This window comes from Seriola aureovittata, chromosome 19 (genome assembly GCF_021018895.1).
Source record: "Seriola aureovittata isolate HTS-2021-v1 ecotype China chromosome 19, ASM2101889v1, whole genome shotgun sequence".
Lineage (NCBI taxonomy): Eukaryota > Metazoa > Chordata > Actinopteri > Carangiformes > Carangidae > Seriola > Seriola aureovittata.
In genome coordinates this window covers 6,245,060-6,264,219 of record NC_079382.1, presented here as the reverse complement: position 1 = coordinate 6,264,219, position 19,160 = coordinate 6,245,060, and the positions used below count along the sequence as shown (strand labels likewise).

At 40.5% G+C, this 19,160-nt stretch overlaps 1 protein-coding gene across 1 annotated transcript; it reads right to left on the bottom strand.

Moving 5' to 3' along the window:
* Positions 1-1,209: 1,209 nt before the first annotated feature.
* snw1 (SNW domain containing 1) lies at positions 1,210-9,249 on the bottom strand. Its single transcript, XM_056363489.1, has 14 exons — positions 9,146-9,249; positions 8,501-8,654; positions 8,157-8,318; positions 7,620-7,715; positions 7,177-7,283; positions 6,805-6,909; positions 6,272-6,341; positions 6,059-6,124; positions 5,758-5,874; positions 5,519-5,660; positions 4,668-4,770; positions 3,916-4,033; positions 3,436-3,596; positions 1,210-2,084 (listed from the first exon to the last, which is right to left on the bottom strand). Exons 1-14 carry the CDS (start codon positions 9,157-9,159, stop codon positions 1,889-1,891), a joined length of 1,611 nt encoding a protein of 536 aa, XP_056219464.1. The 5' UTR covers positions 9,160-9,249; the 3' UTR covers positions 1,210-1,888.
* Between the last annotated feature and the right edge of the window lie 9,911 nt (positions 9,250-19,160).

Sequence of the window (19,160 nt, the reverse complement as noted above, 5' to 3'; positions counted from 1 at the left end):
TGCTTCTGTTGTTCAACCTGTTTCCCCCCAGGTGCAGAGGGGAGACGGGGACAAACCACTGCCTTTCCCCCACACTGATAAGGAATCAGATGACTTTTGAGCATGTCAGCTCCTCTCCACATGAGTATAGGTCAATGTTAAATCACATCAGAGCCACTTAATGTAATTGAGTGAGGGATTAATGTGTTCTAGTCCAGTGTTCTTCCTCTTACCCAATAGTTGGCGAGAGCTATATCGACTCTTGACTTTAGACAGTGAGAACAACACATTTAAAGCTATAATCTGTAAGATTTTCATTACATCAAACCAAATTTTTGACAGTATTCATGTCTGGCATTTCTTTTATTTTGCTATATCCATTAAATATTACACTTAGTTATCTCTATATGGTAGTTTGTATTGCCAGCAGTGGAGTCCACCATAAGCACAACAGATTTGAGTGACGATTCCAGTCTTGAAGAGGTATAAAAGTAATCATTAAGATGTTCTTAAGTGTTTACACAGCAACCACAGATGTGGCAAAATCCAGAACTGAAATTAGAACTTTAGGGGCTGTTTCGCTACTGCTATAATTTCTGATGGCTGGAAAAGACCAGCAATAAAACATAGCATGCACACCCAGAACATTGCACTAATACAGGAAGCCATAACTATAAATACTGCCCATTGAAAAAAACATAAATCATGTACATATAACAACTGTCTGAGCCCTATTCAGGCATGAGTGAAAGATGGCACTGTGCAGAGATTTGTGGGTCTACTGGGCTATGTAATGCCACATTGATTATTTTCCAAAGCCTGGGAAAATAAAACTGTCAGACTGCATAAATCATAATTAATTGTAATTAATGGAACCAGTTTTGCTCTAATCATCGCATAAATTTTAGAGCCCATTTCTGGTAGAAAAAAAACCCGTCACCACTCACACTTAGTAATTGATGGCTTCTCTAAATACATTTTGGGCTTTCAATCATCTGTGTTAATGGGATGCATTACTCTGGAAAAGATTAAAATAGGGGAAATCTACTACAGGCAAACTATAACAATTACACAACCAATGGATTTCCCACTATGTTGTAAAAGTTTGAATTAAGCTGCTCTAAATTTGACTGAAAGAAGCTGATGGAGAAAAAAAAAACTATCTCACTTTTGAATTTGTAAATACCCAACAAAACAGTTTACTTCATAAGAAATACAGAGACATACCAGTTACACACTATATGAAATTTATTCCATTGGTAGTAATATACAAGAATTATAAAGCTGGTTTGCTTTACATCTTACAGGTCAAGTTTATATCACTGTACATATCTGCCATCAAATATGGGCTGCAGCTGTGCTCACAAATACACCGGGGGCTTAAATAAAACACAGCTGACAAAAACTCAAAGGGGAAAATGTGGGGGACAAATGAGACAAAGGTAAATATGAACACTTCCTGCTGAGTTTCTGTATACATGTATATAAAAAAAAAAAACAAACAAAAAAAACTAATAACTAAAATCTACACATTTTCTGGGCCCAAATTTACCGTTCACATCTGAAATGGCATCAGCTGCACTGTACAGAGACACTTTCAGATGCAGAGGCAGATCTCACACACTATCGCTTCAGCTCCACCTCCTGATATTTAACATGTTTATCATGTTATATTTAGCAAGATTGTTCAACATGTTCTTAATAGAGCTGAGTAAACAATGAATAGAAAAAAAAAGGAAAGACAAAAGTTTCACCTTCTTTCCCACTGAAAAAAAAAAAAAATGGAAACATTCCTGATAGGGACTTGAGTATGTTAAAACCCCTCTCTAATGCTGAGAAGGTGCAGACTACTTTCTCATCCTCTAACATGCCATCAACTTTCCTGAATGGACTCCATGCCCGAGTGCTCTCACTCCTTCCTGCGTTTCTTGTCATGGTAGTCGTCCTTTGAGCGGCTGCTAGTGGAGGGCCTCTTGGAGCCTCCGTGCTGCTTGGCCTCCTCCAAGAACTTGTCCAGACCGAAGGGATCCTCCTCAAACTGGACTGGTCCTTCCCGCCTCTGCCCATGGTCGGCACCTGAGAACTCTTTCCCTGGAGCAAACCTGCTGTTGGACAGAAAGTTAAAATTTGAATATGCTGCAAAAGTTTTCTCTTACAAAACTCAAGATAATTTAACTGCACTCGCTGAGGATTTTAGATTTGTTGTGGATTTGTTAAACTTGTTTTTGCCATCCTCAGAGCAGTAAATAGGATGGAGGATTGAAACTACAAATTAATTGCTAGCAGGCTGCTTCTTGTTTAGTGGATGTTCAAACACAAACACTTTCTATGAACAGAAAAACAGGACTGTATTCAAAATATCAGGAATTCCATGGGACATACTGTATGTCTGAGGGAAAATTGCTCAAGTCAAAGATTTTCTTTTCAATGTTTTGCACAACGGTGTAGCACCCTGCAGCCAGCCCAACATTCCTAGAGGACAATGACAAGCTGGTGACTAAACATATGGGACAGGCTATGCTCGGCTAGTAGAGTGTGGCACTGCTTCCCCAAGGACAAGGTCTCCTGCTGGGACATCATGTGCATGCTTGCCTCGTGCCTCAAAATAAAGCTGGAATGACCTCAAAATGTTTCAGGCTTTTATTGTTATTTTCTAGACTCATATTTGAGAAGGTTAAATATCCAGCAGTCCTGTTAACAGCCTGACAAATACAAAAGTCCTAAATTATAAGTTTTTAGTCAGTTTTTATAACATGTGGTTTGGGATCCCATTGTGGGTTGTGAAATAATTTTGGAGAATATTTAACGACATTCCAGACAAAAAAAAAAAAGAAAAAAAAAAGCTAATATCAATGCAACAAATCTATATGGCAGAGAATACTGTCACGGCATCTTTATTATACACTACTCTTCACTTATTATGCTGTTTACATTTATTAATTAATAAATAGGTTTTATTTTATATTAACACTATACCCAAAAGCATAGTTATTAGGGGTCACGTCATATTTACCTCATCCATATGTAAATAAACAGCAGATGACTCAAACATTTGATGTGAAACAACCTTTTTTAAATATTCTTGAGTTATTATGTCTGTAAGACAGGGATCAGATTTTATGTCCACCATATAAAAATTACAAATTGGCTTACACCTACCCATTTTCATTGCTTGACTGTTTCCCAAATAAGTGTTGTAAATGTAAACCAGTTTCCTTTTTCAAGAGCCAGTGATTTAAATAAGTCTCTTTTCTGGTCTCTCTGCTCTGCTCATTGGCAATTCATTTGTTAGTCCTGCGTGTCTATGACTCCCTGAAAACAGCTTCTGAATAATTTCTCTTTATCAAGATCAAGTAAAAGGTAAATAAGAATGTCATAATATTTATATATTACTAAGTTAAATAAATGCATAAACTGGTCATAAAATGTATAGCAAAACAAGGTTATTCCTAATACCTGTTGTGCATGAGTGTATCGAGGTCATCTGTGTAGGCATCCTTGTCTATATTCTTGCTGGGCCTGTAGATGTTTGAAGCCATGTCTCTGCCGCTGCGGAACGGCTGGTCGTACACGTTGTATGTCTCATCCTCACCGCCGGCAAAACCACTATCCATACCCTAGAAAGACAGAGAGAAAGGAAGAAGTACTTTGAGAAAAAGGTAATGGTGCATGGCAATGGAAAAGCTAGAACATTTCAGCTAAGGTTCTTTTTGCAAATGCATCTAACTGGCCCTTTGCTTTACTTTAGTGTCTGAGAAAAAAAAAAAAGACAAGCAGATTATGAATTGTCCACACAAGGCAACTCTATTCTTGAAATGTTTCCTCATATTGTGGAGCTGGGTAGTCAGGCTTGTACACATTTGTATTTTTCTCTAAACAACACAAATGATGTGGAGCTGATGTTAATGTAGTAAAATAGGTATGAAGCATTCTAACCTTGCTCTGATTGAAGAGCCTCTGGTCATACTGGGCCTCGCTGGAAGAACGAGGGTTGGGCATGCCCAGAGCGATGAGCTCGCTGACATCCCTCTCCTGGTCTCTCTGCAGCTTGGACCTGGAATATAGAACAAAGTCTGAGTTCAAGCAACAATTCAGAGAAAAACAAAAGACAAGGAGGAAAATTAACTGCTAGAAACTAGTTCTATCATATTAATTATTTATTTCTATATTTCACAGTGTCATCTTACATCATGTATAATAATATATTGGCCTAAAAGTTTTAGGTATGCCTACAGGTTGTTGCTGAAGTTTTTCATTCAGACCTTGGTGACTGTCCTTCAGCAAACAGCCATCTCAAAGTTAAGTGAAAGGTAATTTTACGATAACAAGGTTTCTGCCTTCTGACAGCTGGAACTGTGATTGTAATGAGCTCTCCTCTGAATTTCACTTGCTCCACTCCTCCAGGGAACCACAATTCCATCAATCGCCAACCTGACAGTGTGCACACAAACTTAACACATTGATACACACACTGATCACACATCTCATATGCACATGTCTTTGGATCATTGCAGACAAGGACTACTGCCCAAGTACTCTGCTGGATCCTGCTGCATTTGTTCAGTATTACTGTTGGCCCCATGAATGATTCATCAGTGAGCAGTACATCTGTACCTGTGTGTGTGTGTATATATAAAGGAGGGGTGGGTGAGTTCACATGCGGTGTGTTTAAAGTGCGTGTCCAGCACCTCTTATCAGGAGCAGCCCTGGAAATGTTCCTGTCGTGCTGTCTCTCTTTCCTTCTGTCATGGCGGATCTCGTCACGCTCCCTGGCCTCGCCGTCCTCGCCACCTGCCGCGTGAAACACAAAAAGGAAATTTAAAAAAAAAGAAAGAAAACCACACGAGGACGGGAGTGGGAGACAGATGATGTAAAATGGTGCAGTGGAAGTGCAGAGGTGACAGGAAACACAGTGATATAAAGGCAGAAAGACAGAGAGAGAAATGAGAAAGCGGGGGGGAAAAAAGGGGGAAGTCGGTTATAGATTAAGTTAGGGAAGATGGAAAAAATTGATGGTACAGAAATGGCAAAAAGTGAGGAAGGGGATTGATACAGAGCAAGAGAGGGAAGATTAAGTAAAACTAAACCGTCAGTGGTCAATTAACTTGCAAGACAAAATCACAGCTGACATTAAAAATGCTAGAATCTATAACATATCTATAAAAAATGTAAATTCAGATTTTGTTGTCTGAGTCTCTGTGATGTGATCAAATTAAAATGCTGGACATTAAAAAAAGCATGTACAAAAACAGGACGTGCAACATGATTTTTCTTCTCCTAAAATATGTGTGAATTAACAGTAGGGAAGCGGAGACATCATTTCACAGCTTACTGGTCCTGTCAACACTCGCAGGGTGAAAAATGTTGTCATCACTTATGCCACTCATGTTCCAGATTTGGAACTGGAAACAGAGTCTCCACTTACTCAGACAATCACACACTCATAGATGCGAAACAACCTGACAAACTAGTCATGTATGATTGAAAATTTCTGACAAATGAACTTTTCTACTTGTTGGTCCTTATCTTCAGGACTCACCTTTGTCTCCGTGACTTTTGATCCCTGCCCTGCGGTCTCGAGCCATTTGAGCCAGCTCCCTCAGTTTCTCCTCCTTCTTCTCCTTCTCCTTCTGGGCCATCTTCTTCTCTACCTGAGCTCTCATCTCCACAGCCTCTCGGGCCTAAAGACACGATCATCAGCATTTAAGTGTGTTACTTGAATATTGGTGAAAAAAAAGATGCGTGTTGTTCAGATTGGTCAGGATGATGGTGCAGTACCTTTCTATCAGCGATGTATAGCGCCTCGGCCAGCTTGGCAAAGTTTTCATTGATATGAACTGTTTGCAGCCCCCTGCCATCCGCAGCCAGACGTTTGTCAAGAGGAATGGTGTAGCCCTGAGCAAAATTAAGCACATCAAGAAAATGAAATTAGTAGAGAAGAGAAAGGGCAGCAGGGCAACACAACTGAAATAACAATGAAAAAGCATGGATATGCCTACATGAACTACTCACAATGACAATCAGTTTGACATTTAGAAATACAAACCAAGTGTCACAAACGATTCTGGTGTCATGTTACCTTAGCGTTCTTCCAGTTGGAGATGCATGGAGGAATCTTCCACTCCTGCTGCTCCTTGACTGTCATCTACAAACAAAAAGGAGTGACAATATCAAACAAACGGTCTTTTGGTCAATGCAAATATCTTTTGATTTAAATGTATCAATGTAGTTTAAAAAGCAGAAATTCGCCTTGCAGCCATTTACATTCTCAAATGTGTGTGGCTAACTGTACCTTTCTGCTTGGAGAATGCATGACAGGGGCAGGGGGAGAGGGAGGTCCACGAGGAATCTTCTTGTTGATCCTAAAACACACAATAATACATCCGATTTCTAAATTATTTTCTTTAAAATAAGATAAGATGATAATCTATTAAGCTTGTAAATACTACTGATACTAATATTATAAAATACTTATATACTACTAATATTTTTATGGGAACCTCACACAAGAGAGGACCTTATTTGAACATGTAATGAATCAAAATCAAAGTCTGATCAGGCTTCTAGATACTTAATATGTCACACTGAGATTTCATTTGGCCATTATTTGTTGCTTAGTTCAGATGGATAAGTTATCAATATAACATAATTACGAATGGGCACTCTTCACACGGCAAAAAAAAAGCATTAAGACATCATGTTAACTTCTCTAAAAAAGGTAAAATTTGAGTAATTCTACTAATTATATTAAGTATTATTTATCATTTATCAAACCAGCCTTTACACGTGACATCATGTTACTGTGATGGAGACATGTTTACTTACTTGAAACGTGGAGGTTCCATGGGGTCTTTCTGCATTTCCACCATACGGATCACCCTCTGTTTGGCCCCTGAGTTAAAAGCTACTCCCTGCTGGGATGGGGTGTATCTTGAAGAGAGATAAAGAAGAAAAGTGTCACGATGCATAATCACCAACATAAACAAACAAAGCTAATAGAGACAATATTTAAATTACTAAACAGTATGTATTTAAGTGGTTGAAAAGATTGTATGTCAAAACTGGTAACCTTTTCATTCCTACCTTCAATCCCTCATGATTTCAATATATGAACTCATAGTCGTCAAACATTACTGCTCTCCCTATTTTCTCTTTGTTCTAAAATTGTGTTGAGATGGTTAAACTTCTAACACATACCTGATGTACTGTGCAGGAGCCTGTTTGTCTGCAGCTCTTACAGGCATGGCAGCAGCAATCTTCTGAGACACCTGCTTCTCCAGGGCAGCACGGGTCTTCTCTGTAATCTACAACGGACATACAACAATCACCACGTTTAGATGTAAAGTGATTATCAAACTGAACTAATTATAACAAAGTTGAACAAATAAAGTTCACAGTTCCATTCAAAGTTTGCATACTTTACTCATACTCTTACATCTACAGACTAGATCAAAGATTTGACTGCACAGTAACATCATCTTGAATTTACACAGTGACCAGTAGATAAAATGAGCGTCCTTGGGAAAATGATCTGTGAGTGGTGAAATCTACAGTCCCATGATTAACTTGAACTGATGGCAACCTGCCTGCAAGACAGTTTCCCCCATATACATATACATATACATTCCACCATATCTTACTTCTTTTACAGCCTCCTCATCAGGCTTCTGCAGTTCTGGAGTGTCTTCATTTAGAACTTCCTTTGGAAGAAGGTCTGTGTACTTGCTGAAGATCACCTGCCACAATAACACATGAGAAATGCTTAGAAATACTAATGATGCTAACCAACACCTTTTTTTTCTTCTTTTTTTTTTTTTTAAATAAATCAAGACATGATATGCAACATGGCAATGAATTGTTTAGACAATGTGTATCATAGTAGAGTGTGAATACTGTAAATGAAAGGGGATATATAAAGTATTATCATGGATTTTGTCAGTGTAGACAATGTTAACAAGACTGCAAATGTAGAATTTAAAATAAACTGAGTTTTGTCAGGCCAAGACTCAGTGGGAGATGTTGTATGAAGTGGGCCAAGACTGAGACCTCACAGACAGACAAGTACAGACCATGTTTGACAAGTTTAGTAGATTTATATATGCTTAATATTTTTCAAGTTATGCATTCCTACATTGTCAGTGTGTGTTGATAGGTGAAGCAGTCATCTGTCTGTATACCTTATCTTTACCCTGTCCTTGTCTGGCAATGGCATCATATTTAATCTTTCCTTCTGCATCAACCTGCACCGCCAATGCATTGGACGTCTTCTTCTTCCTACCCATCTCCAGAGGAAACTGGGCCACATGGATCTCTGGGAAAGCTCCTCCATCTCCAAAGTCCTACAGAAACACAGATTACACGGCAAAGATGAAAAGATGTACTTGGTCTCTGACAAGTCTTGAATTGTTGTTTGGCAACGACTCTTCTTGCCACCCCAGTGTATGACATCAGAAACAAGATTTCCCCCAAACACCACCAAATAAAGTGACTTTGAATCTCAAGATTAAATTGACTTATTTACCGCAAGTGAACGAGGCACCCAGCCTTTTCTGTGTCCGTAAGGAGGGGGCTCTCTGAGAGACGAAACCAGAGCAGTGGAGTAGGACTTCTGGGCCCGGAGCCTCTCCTCTGCCTCCAGCTGGTCTTGAGACAGCTGGGTCGGCGCCGGTAAAAAGCTGCACACAGAGTAAGACTTTTATAAGTCGCATTGTTTTGTGTAGTTCACACGCTGCTGCTATGGTTATAGGGCCTAGCTAGCCTGAGCCGATTGGCTTTGACCGAGAAAAGCTTTGAGCATTATACGGAGGTGTTAGAACTGTTAGCTAGCTAAGAGACGTGGCTACACACTTATAGAATTCCGAAGAGCCCAAAAAATTTAGCCAAGATACCACCAGTACACAGTTGTTTACTTGTGTTGAAAGAATGGCTGTGTGCTGCTAAGCTAGCTGGCTAATGCCAACCGACATACAATTTCAGCTAGCTAGCTAGCTAGCATTAGCTGATGCTATTAGCTCTAATTAAAACGAGGAAACGATAGCGGATAGAGCTCAAAACACCAAATATAGATATTAAACTCACACTATACATCATACAAAATACAGTTGAAACAACATACAATAACAATTTAGGGAATTTAAAACACAAAAATCCTTGTCGCGGGACTCACCTCGCTAAAGACATTTTCCCCTTTCTTCCCTAGCGAAGAACTGAGCATGCGCGATACAAGCATGGGCTAGAATAGAATAGAATGTGCCTGTATCTGTTAGTTTATATGTTATATTTTGAATGATTGTGCTGTTTACGATATTTGTTGTCATGGGATTATTCATCTACTTTGTGGTCTTTTTTAAAAAATTAAACAGTCAACAATATGAAAGTTAGTCTTGGCAGTGTAACAACATTTATGCCACTTAAGCCTGTTTCAGTGAGAATGAATAGAATAAAATAGAATAAAATAGAATAGAATAAGTTATAATAACTCTAGTATAGGTCAAAGACTGCTACTCATTTATTTGCTCTGGGAGAACATAAAAAGCCATATAGTGAGAGGAAATCAGCAGTGGGAGAAGAGACATGGCTTTAAAGTTTGATTTAACAAAGCACGTTTGGATTTCTCTGCAAGCTGGTTTCTAACCAATGTGATAAATTTTGTTGAAGAGTCTGTGAAATTGCCTCTGAGTAGTCGTGGAGTCTGGTAATATAGCAAACAAAGCAACAGAGTGCAGTCAGCAAGTAACTCATAGCAAATCTGTACTTATACACTCACTCTCGATAAATATTACTTCATAAATACATTCATAAGTAAATTCAAGTTGACTTGTCCTGGGTTACAAGCAGATCTATTTCACAAATATCCACATTAAAGTGCAGGCCTTTTTCCACAGCATTTTGATTTGTCATAGTAGGAAAAGTACAAATGTTAATAATAACAATGGCTCAGTTCTATTGAAGTGCTCCAACTAACTATGACAGTGTGACAATGAGCCAGCAATCACAGTAGCTGGACTCTGGCACTGGAGCAGTTAAATGCAATCAGCCATCATTCATTTTATTATTTAAACCTGTGCTTTTCCTACTGTGACATGTCAAAATATCTGCTGGAAAAAAGATGTATATACTGGGCTATTTCTATTATCAGACAAAAACATTGTACTGAAAAATTAATTGTATCTTTTGAAATGCTTAATGGCCTTAATGGTCCAACATTTAGGCCTCGCATAAAGGCATAAATATAGACAGGTCTGTGAGTGCCAACATGACATGACTGAGCTTAATTGCAAGATCAACATAGGGAGATGTTTTAGTGCCATAAACTGTACGAATTGCAAAAGAAATCGGTTGAAATGTTCAATATCCCAAGAAGGAAACCTCCCCTTCAAATGTTTTAAGGTAAGACATCTCACACTCTTACTGTGTGTTTATGGCTGTCAATAAATATTGCTAAAGTCTGTGAGGCTCCACAGTACGATCAATGCTTTTGAAATCAATTGGATGTCCATTTAGAGTTTCACTGTGGGACTTACAGCTGACAGCTGATGGAGGTGGATGGAAATTGCATCACATTGTTATGCTTAGAAATTTTCACAGCAAAGAAAATAACAAACAGGCCTGCGTCCATGATTCCCCACAGCTGACAAATAATACTTGTATTGACATGATTTCTTACCAGTGAATCTTTGTCTGTATACAGTGCAGGCATCTAAAATGAAGTTTTGCACAAACCCAACACATCTGGAATATAACATTAGTATCTGGTATATTTTAATGGTGAACTGGTAGAATTTCAAACATGTTGATATATATATAATATCCACAATGATCACTTATTTGCAGGAATTTCATATATGCTAATGTCACTTTTTAAAAATGCTACATGTGTGAGACGGACTTCTGTGCTTCTAACCCATGCTGCCCATTGATGGTTTGTGGCTCACTCCATTCTTCCACTCTAGAGACTCTACCTGCTCCTACGTACAGAGCAACGAAGCAGTATAAGCAGGAAGGACAGCTGACATTATCCAGTGTAAAATAGCCAGAAGGAAAGCCTCAAACTGCTTCAGTCTCAGCTGCCATTAAGGCATATATGTTTCACTTGAGACTACTAAAAAGGCGGAGAACATAAAAGTTTGCAAAATGCTTCTTGCCATGGAATAGGAGAATTATGTAATATTGCCATAATAGACTCTGCTGTTATGATGAATGTGATGAATATCTTGACTCAGGCTTTCCTGCCATAATGATCAGCAATAAAAGTGACATCGCTGCTGTGAATGACAACTTCTTTCTTTCTTTCTTTCTTTCTTTCTTTCAATGCTAACGCTTTTGCCCTGCTGTCTGCATCATTTCCATCTTTCTACCTCCTCTGTCTCCGCTCCCTTCCCATCTTTCTTCCTTCCTTTCCGTCTCTGTTTCTCGGAGGAGGAGGCAGTCTGTCAGTCTCTCAGCAGAGACGTAGTTTATTAATGTGACACAGGGTAAAAGGACACGTCAAAGGAGATCAATCACCAGGCTGTGGCACGGGACAACAAAGCTTTTAATAAACCCAATCATCTGGGTGCTTCTCTCTTCAACCGTGTCTGGCATTTGGCATTGAGGAGCTCTATACCATTCTGTCTACCCCTCCCTGGTCTTGCAGCAGGATGACTGATGGAGCGGGCATCGTTTCAGTGCTCAACTGGAATCACCCTCCAGGGACTGTGTAAGTGGTGCTTTAGATTTTTGAGTGTTTTCTTGAGGATGGTGTGAGATGTTTGAATTCAGAAAAATAAGCAATGGTTATGTCATATTCCTCAAACAGCAGCTTTATTGATTCATTGATTTCCCAATGGGATCCTCTGAATGAAATATATAACCTATCCCTTGAGTGGGATTTACAAATCAGAGACAACAGCTAAGGCCAATGCACTTTACCTCTCTTCTGTCTACGGAGTAGCGTTTAGTGGAAGAAACTCAGCATCTTAAATGTCAGACCATGACAGCTACAGAAACTGTTTTTGCTGTCTTCATCATGAGGCCAGAATAACAATAGGAGGAGTCATCCCCGTGCTGCCAGCTGTGTTGCTTAAGTTGAGCTTGTGGCAGAGGGCGTAGATGCAAGCCAAAATGTAGGTGGCAAGGCTACTGGCTATGTCAGGCTCCTGGCAAGACTCAGGAAAGCAGCAACATGCTGTGTGATACCTTAACGTGCTCCATCTCAGGTGTCACTGTAGGGCACAGACAGACCAGAGCAGAGGGAGGTAAAACTGGAGGGGAGCAAGAGCAACAGACATATAATGGAGAGAAAAAAACTAAAAAGAAACATTTTCTGGTCTGAGTAAATATGTGAGTATTATGAGTATTGTACGTGACTCCCTCACTAATGGGAATATACACACACACACACACTAGTGCACACTATCTACACACCTGATAGTACTCTTTTTAGAACTGGGCAGTTAGTCGCACCAACTCCTCTTCTCCCTCCCCTTCCTGTTAACCTTAAGTAGAAAGATCCCTTTGGACCTTTGTTGGGCCGAAATCAAAACCAGTGAGCTGAGGGCAGAGTTATGCAGAGTTGTAACCGTGCCTTCACTGTGATGGCTGGAGCATTGTGGCTCCTCGGCCATAGTGGCATCAAGAGACTCAACCCTCCTTCAACCAGTGAAATCTCTGCATAGCACCAGAGGTAGAGGTGCTGAACAACATGTCCAGAGAGACAAAGTCCATTGCATCAGCGCAGGGTGGTCATGCCTTGAATATAGCACAGGTGAACTTGTACCGTTGCTGCTGGTATCGTTTCAAATATGGTGGTGAAAATATTTTTCTTTTATCACCTATCATTCTAAATATAGGGATTATTGTTCCTGAGATGTTTTTATTATATATGTATATAAACCAAATTTCATCTACAATGACAGAAATACTTATACGAGTTTAAGTTTGACCATTATGTGTTTGGTTTCCTCACCTGTGATATATATACACATGGTCATACCACTAAGACATACATGTTTTTGAGTGTGTACCTACAATTGTCAGAAGGCAAGACTTGCTAGAAAAAGAATGATTTTAATAGTTAGAGACTGTACTGTTTCCTGTATCTTTGTATTACAATCTTCATTTGTAAAAAAAAATAAAATAAAAAATGTGAAAGATGTGTATACAAACTCATTGTTTTTCCCTGCGTACAACATCTCATGCTCCAAGTAAACACTTTGCCCACCTCAGACGTTCATGTTGTTCCACTAAAATCAGTCAAAAGGTAGACACGGAGATAGAGGGAGCGCTTGTAAATTTATCAGTTTCCTGAGCTGCAGGAATCAAAAGAAAGTTTCTCTTCCTCTCCCTGGCTTTTGTACTGGGAGTTTGCTCTCAAAGCTGAGCTCCTCCCTGTCGGAAATGATTCATGTCACAATTATTACCTGGTAAATACTGGGAGGAGAACAGGAGGAAGAAAAAAAAAAGAGAGAGAAGTGGAAAGAAAGCAAGAGCCTTGTGGCTGCTCATGGGGAGTGAATGAAAAAGGAAAATAACTCAAAGTGGGTCAGCAGCCTGCCAGTTCCCAGTCTGGTGAATGCACACGCACAGACAGACACACACGCACACATTGCATGCATGCATAATATGCATGCGCACACACAAATTGAGATACTCGAGAGGACGTTTACTGCGTGAGGCACAGTGCGTTTGACAAAGTGAAACAATGCTATAGTGGCACTTTGCTTATTCACTGTTACACTCCAGCCCTCCAACGTGATATAACAATCTCATATAGCTTCTTTACCATGTGTCAACTTAGATTATAGATGGCAGGAAGATGGTCTTAGATTAGTTTAAGTCTATTTCCACTCACTCCTTACCTGTCAAATGTGGTTACACAGTGAATTTTGTTACTCTTACCTTCTGCAGCTGTTTTCATGAAGGGAATCAGTTTGAATTACATGGACGTGTGTTCTCGGATATTGAGCAAAATATCATCTGTAAATCCAGGAGACAGGTATGGAGAACTACTTTATGTGCTGGCTGGTTATCCCTGACTGGTCATTAATGCATAATATTCACAGTCTCTCTCTACTGTCTGCGAATTTCTTGAATATACTGCTGTTGTAATTTTTGAGTATATGTGGTTGAAAATGCATAATACAGTGAAACAAGAGGGAGGACATAGGGATAAAAGAAGATGAACACTAAACAGACAGTACAGAATAGGTAAGAGAAACAGGAGCAGACCGAAACAAAATGTAAGTTGTTTTAATGGCTGCTTAACCTTTAACACTGACCTTAGCCCAGTGTTGTTGAAGCTGCGGGCAATGCTATCTCGCCTTCCCAGATTGGAGTCGCTCCTGCTCAGTGCTCCTCTTTGCTAGCACCAGGATGGAGTCCAGAGAGAAAGAGACAGGGCCAAACAAGGTCAGCAGAGGGCTTGCTCAGCTTATGAGGGCTAAACAAACTGCAGGCACTGCCAGTGGAGCCTTTAATCTAAAGGAAGGGGAACAGCTATGGGAGCCCTGAGGAGAAAGAGGAGGGGGTTGGCATGACACAGTGCAAGGTAAAAATGTATCCCAATATTTTTTTCATCTTGAATTAGTTTCCCTAAGCTGCTCTATTAAAGATATGCCCACATTTCTTTTATAGAAATAATAAGGTCACAGGAATGGATGATTAAGTCTGCAGCAGAATGGATGATCCAGCGTTTATGACCGTGTGGTTTATGCAGTGATGCAAACAGCATAAACACATCCACACATTTCATACTGTTTGTTGCCTGCTTGAGGTTGTGAATCATGTGTTAAACACTTTCATTCATCTACATGTAATAGAAAAACTGAACAATCTATTTGCAAAATTGGATAAAATGTAAAGGTACTGTCGGAAAAATCCCTTAATTATATGACTGTTTGATAGCATGTTCCCCTTTTTCATACATTAAAGAATGAGCATGTGATATAGTAATATGTTTATTCGCCCATCATTACATGATGAATGGCCCATGTCATGCAAATCAGATGCACCGTGCTCCTCGGTTCATATAATCACCACTAGATGGCAGCACCACTCAAAGCTGGGTTGTCAGGCTTACACACACGCACACACACACAAGCACATACACTTTCACAAGTGACAACAAAGATGCCTGCAGGTGTTTCCACGACTCTGAGCTCTACTACACTGCATCTGTTTTGCATGAGAAAGAGACAGACATTGAAATGGAGAGATGATGCTGTATCTTTGTAGGTTTTTTTCTATGCGAGTGTGCTTGTGCGCAGTTCTGTGTGAGTGCCAGAGAAAGCATTAGCAGAGAGTGAGGGAGAGGGAGCCAGCAGCGGCCAGTCAGGGCCTTTTTACATCAGCAGGCGGGCTGTCTGAGATACTGTTCCCCCCTCTGTATTTGGACTTCCTCCAACTTGCACAGTGCACATCCCATTCAGGGTGCTTGGAGGGAGGTGGACTCCCATCACCACCAGCAGTCCCATCATTGGCCTCCCAATTTGGAGAGGAAGTCATTAATTTCCTGATCGAGGCAAAATTGCTTTGTCATTCAGATAGAGCTTGTTGTTGAGAGGGCGAACGGGAGCTAATTAAAATGCTCTCAGCACACATTGACAGCCTTTTTACGCAATTACTCAGCCTGCTGCGTGTGTTCAAATAAACAAGTAAGCAGGGTTGCTTTCTGATAAACCCCATTTCATGCTGCGTTCATGCCTTCACACACGTGGCGCTGGTGCTCAGCGCCTCAACGCCTCAGCGCTGACCTTGAGAAGGAGAAGGGGAGATACAGACAGCACTAGCAGGAGCAGCAGCACATGGGGCTAATCTCCAGAGCATGTTGCTCGATGAAGGGTGCTGATAGTGAGCAACAGCGGCGTCTCCAGCCGTGGAGATATGTATCGCTCCAGATTTGAGACAGAGCCCTCGAAGTGAGGCAAAGGATTTGAAAAGCAAGTTTAAGTAGCCCGCAGTTTAGCCTCATTTTCTGCTCCGTTTAATGTTCAGCAAAGGTAACACAATTCAGTTCAAGAAGAAGGAACTAAAAATCAGGTGATATTCCACATGGGGCTCACAGAGCAGTGGAGGAACTTGTAGAAGCTGCTGTTGAAAATGTATCACTTGGAACCCGATGCTTGTTGAATACAACAAAGCAGGAAACAGAGCAGTGCCGTGCGTCTGTTGTTGGTGGTTTTACAGTAACCAAAGCAACAGCAGAATTAAGTCTCTGACTGTGTAACTTGATCACTGAGACCACCTTCTTTTCAGCAGTAACAACTCCAACTCCCGCTGTCGTCTTCTGTGGATTTTGAAGACATCTTGAGAATCTTGTATGTGGCGTAAGTGTGTGTGCTGGGGTGGATGATTCGTGTATGTATGTCAGTGGACATAGTTGCACACAAATCTGTTCACAGACGCACACGCAGCTGTATATGGGACATATTCCTGTCACAGTTGGGGAACTGCCAGGCCAGCTGCGCCCTCCAACCACTGCCTGATTGATTTGTTGGAGCAACGTTGGCCCCTGTGCTTTCATCTTTATGCATGGAGGTTCCCTCAGGCGGTCCACCCCCCAATTTTCCGCACTTGCCTTCCATCTCCATTTCTTCTGTTCATCCCCTCTGCCCATGCTCCCTCAACTCTAACCTTAACTACCCAAGCACAGGCTTCCAGTGTTCTGAAATGGGCCTCATTATCATAATAAGTGCCAACTTGGTTCACCTAGGGACAGCTGCATTCTAGCCAGCAACCAGACATGTTTCGGTAGTGTGTGGTGCAATGGGGCCACTCCGCCCTAACTGCTTTCGACAGGTGAAGGAGACGGGAGGTAGGATGTGCAGCTGTGCTCCACACATACCTGGTAGCAGATCAGCTGGCAACGTCTCCCGAGGAAGAAGGGACACAGCTGCGGTATTCAGGGTTTGTTCCACCTTGTAGAGTTGGTATTAATGATATAATGTTGGCACATGCAACTCAAGCCCTCACTATAGTCCAAAACTGTTGACTGATTATTTAAACAACTACAGGAATAAGTCAGCATTTTTGGTGTTATGCTTTTTTCGCTTTCTTTCCAAGAGTTAGAAGAGAAGATCAATACCACTCTCACGCCTAATGTCTCAGTAAATAAGCAATTGCCAGCAGCTGGTTAGCTTATTAGTTTAGAATTAAGACTGGAAGCGGGGGGGGGGGGGGCTACCATGGCCCTTACCAAAGTAAACAAAAGCTCTCTAATTAACAAAGTGGGACAGCAACACATTAATTAGCAACAAATTGCAGTAACCTGTACCTATGTCGGTAACAAGTAGTGTCTGTGCCATTTTAAATTTAGTAATTAGCCTACATAACAGTTTCTAATCCAAGTAATTCTCTGTTACCTTTACATTAGGTTGTCAGCTTGCTTGCTGTCTTAACAGGAGTTAGATGGGTTGATATCAGTTTGTTCTTTCTGTGTTCAGTTAGACTGGTCTGCTAAGCATTAGCTTAGCGCAAGAGCTGGAGGTGTAGTGAGGTGGTTAGCATCTACGAAAAGAGCAGAAATAACTTTGATTTGCTAATGTTACAAATGGTAAGCCTACATTGCAGAGTCACCTGGGTTCAAAGTTGGAATGTGTATGAACTCTGCATCTTAAATATATGGATGGGACTTAAGTGCTGCATGCAGTCCCTGGGGCTAGTTAAGCTAGCTGTGGGCAGTCAGTTAATCCCTTATACCAAAATGTCTCTTTTGTTTGTTGTTTAAAGTCACATTTGATGAAGCTGGGCTGAGTACCAAAATTAAAGTCAAGAGTAATGTAACTAATTACTTTTGCAGCACAATATTTAGGAAGGAAATGTATTTAGATCCTCAATAGGTAATGTAAATGATTACAGTTTGCAAGGAGATTGTATAACACTTCTAATTAACATGTTGTATTTTGTTTGTTTAAGCTAAGCTAAGCATGATAAAGACGAGTTTTCTTAAATATTTTTTCAGCCAACAAGTGCATTCTGTCAAAGGTATTAAATTACAAATAGTGCAAGACCAGAGAAGGCACATTGGATGGTGGGGGTGGATAGTCATTTACATCTCAGAGGCAGTCAAGGGTAGCAAACCCAAATGGAACTGCCACTACTGTCTCCCCCTTGGTTTTATCGGTCTCTCTCTGAATTAGCGCTGTATGAAAGCAAACTGCAATATGGATTTGCAAGGCCTCCCCATATAAAGATAGCTCAGGCTCCACCACTTGAGGCCCAGGCGAGGGGGGACTGTGGAAGATCACAGGATGTGCATTTCATCGCGCCGGCCTGAACCATGAATTAGCCATGCATGACAGAAAAATACAAGGCATGAAATTAGCTACAGCTCCCTTCCTCTGTGAGCTGTCTCCCCAGACATCAGTTGCTCCCTGCTGTATTTTTTGCTATACTTTTTACATTACAAATGAACTAGCAGGAAAATGCAGATTAGCTCTATTATTAGGGGTCAGCATTGCAGAGTGGTGTGGAAAGTCACATCCGATGCATAATTTGCTACTGCCTGCGATAAAAAAAAAAAAAAAATAGAGTAATGTGTGATGCATTTCAAATGATTACACATACTGTATTTTGAAATGGCTGTAGTCCAGTGGTTTCCTTTCAATTATTCAAAGACAAGGCTGTTTTAACTATGAAATTGTTTATGGGTGGAGAAAAATGGTGCAATGATACCATGAAAAAGTTTTGTCCTAACTGTTCTCCAGTCCTCACAAATAACTACTTCAAACAACAGTGAACTTAAAAAGAAAAGAGAGGATGAAACAGGAGGCGTCTTTTTTTACTTATAGCACTGACTTCTATGGCTGTGTCTTTTAGTTAGTGGGTGAAAGATACTCACACGTCACAATACATGTAGCTATCATCTTTATGGAAGTCTTCAAGGACTTGTACTCTGCGGGATATTTCTGCGGGCATCACTTTTGTTTGATGTTTTATTCCCTTGGCTGGTTTACCTGGGATCAAGGCACATAGTTACACCTACCGCTTAATGTTCCCATGTGATATACCTACACTTGTCCTTGTAACATTCTCCGACCACACACAAAAAAAAACATGTCAATTGTGGTGCCTCTGGGAGAAAGGAGTCACTCGACATTGACTCAATTGACCCTGCTCTCCCGCTGGATTGAAGTGTTTTTGGCTGAGTGAACAGTGTTTCAAGGTTATGGAGAGAGATGCAGTCAAACGTAATGGCAGCCTGT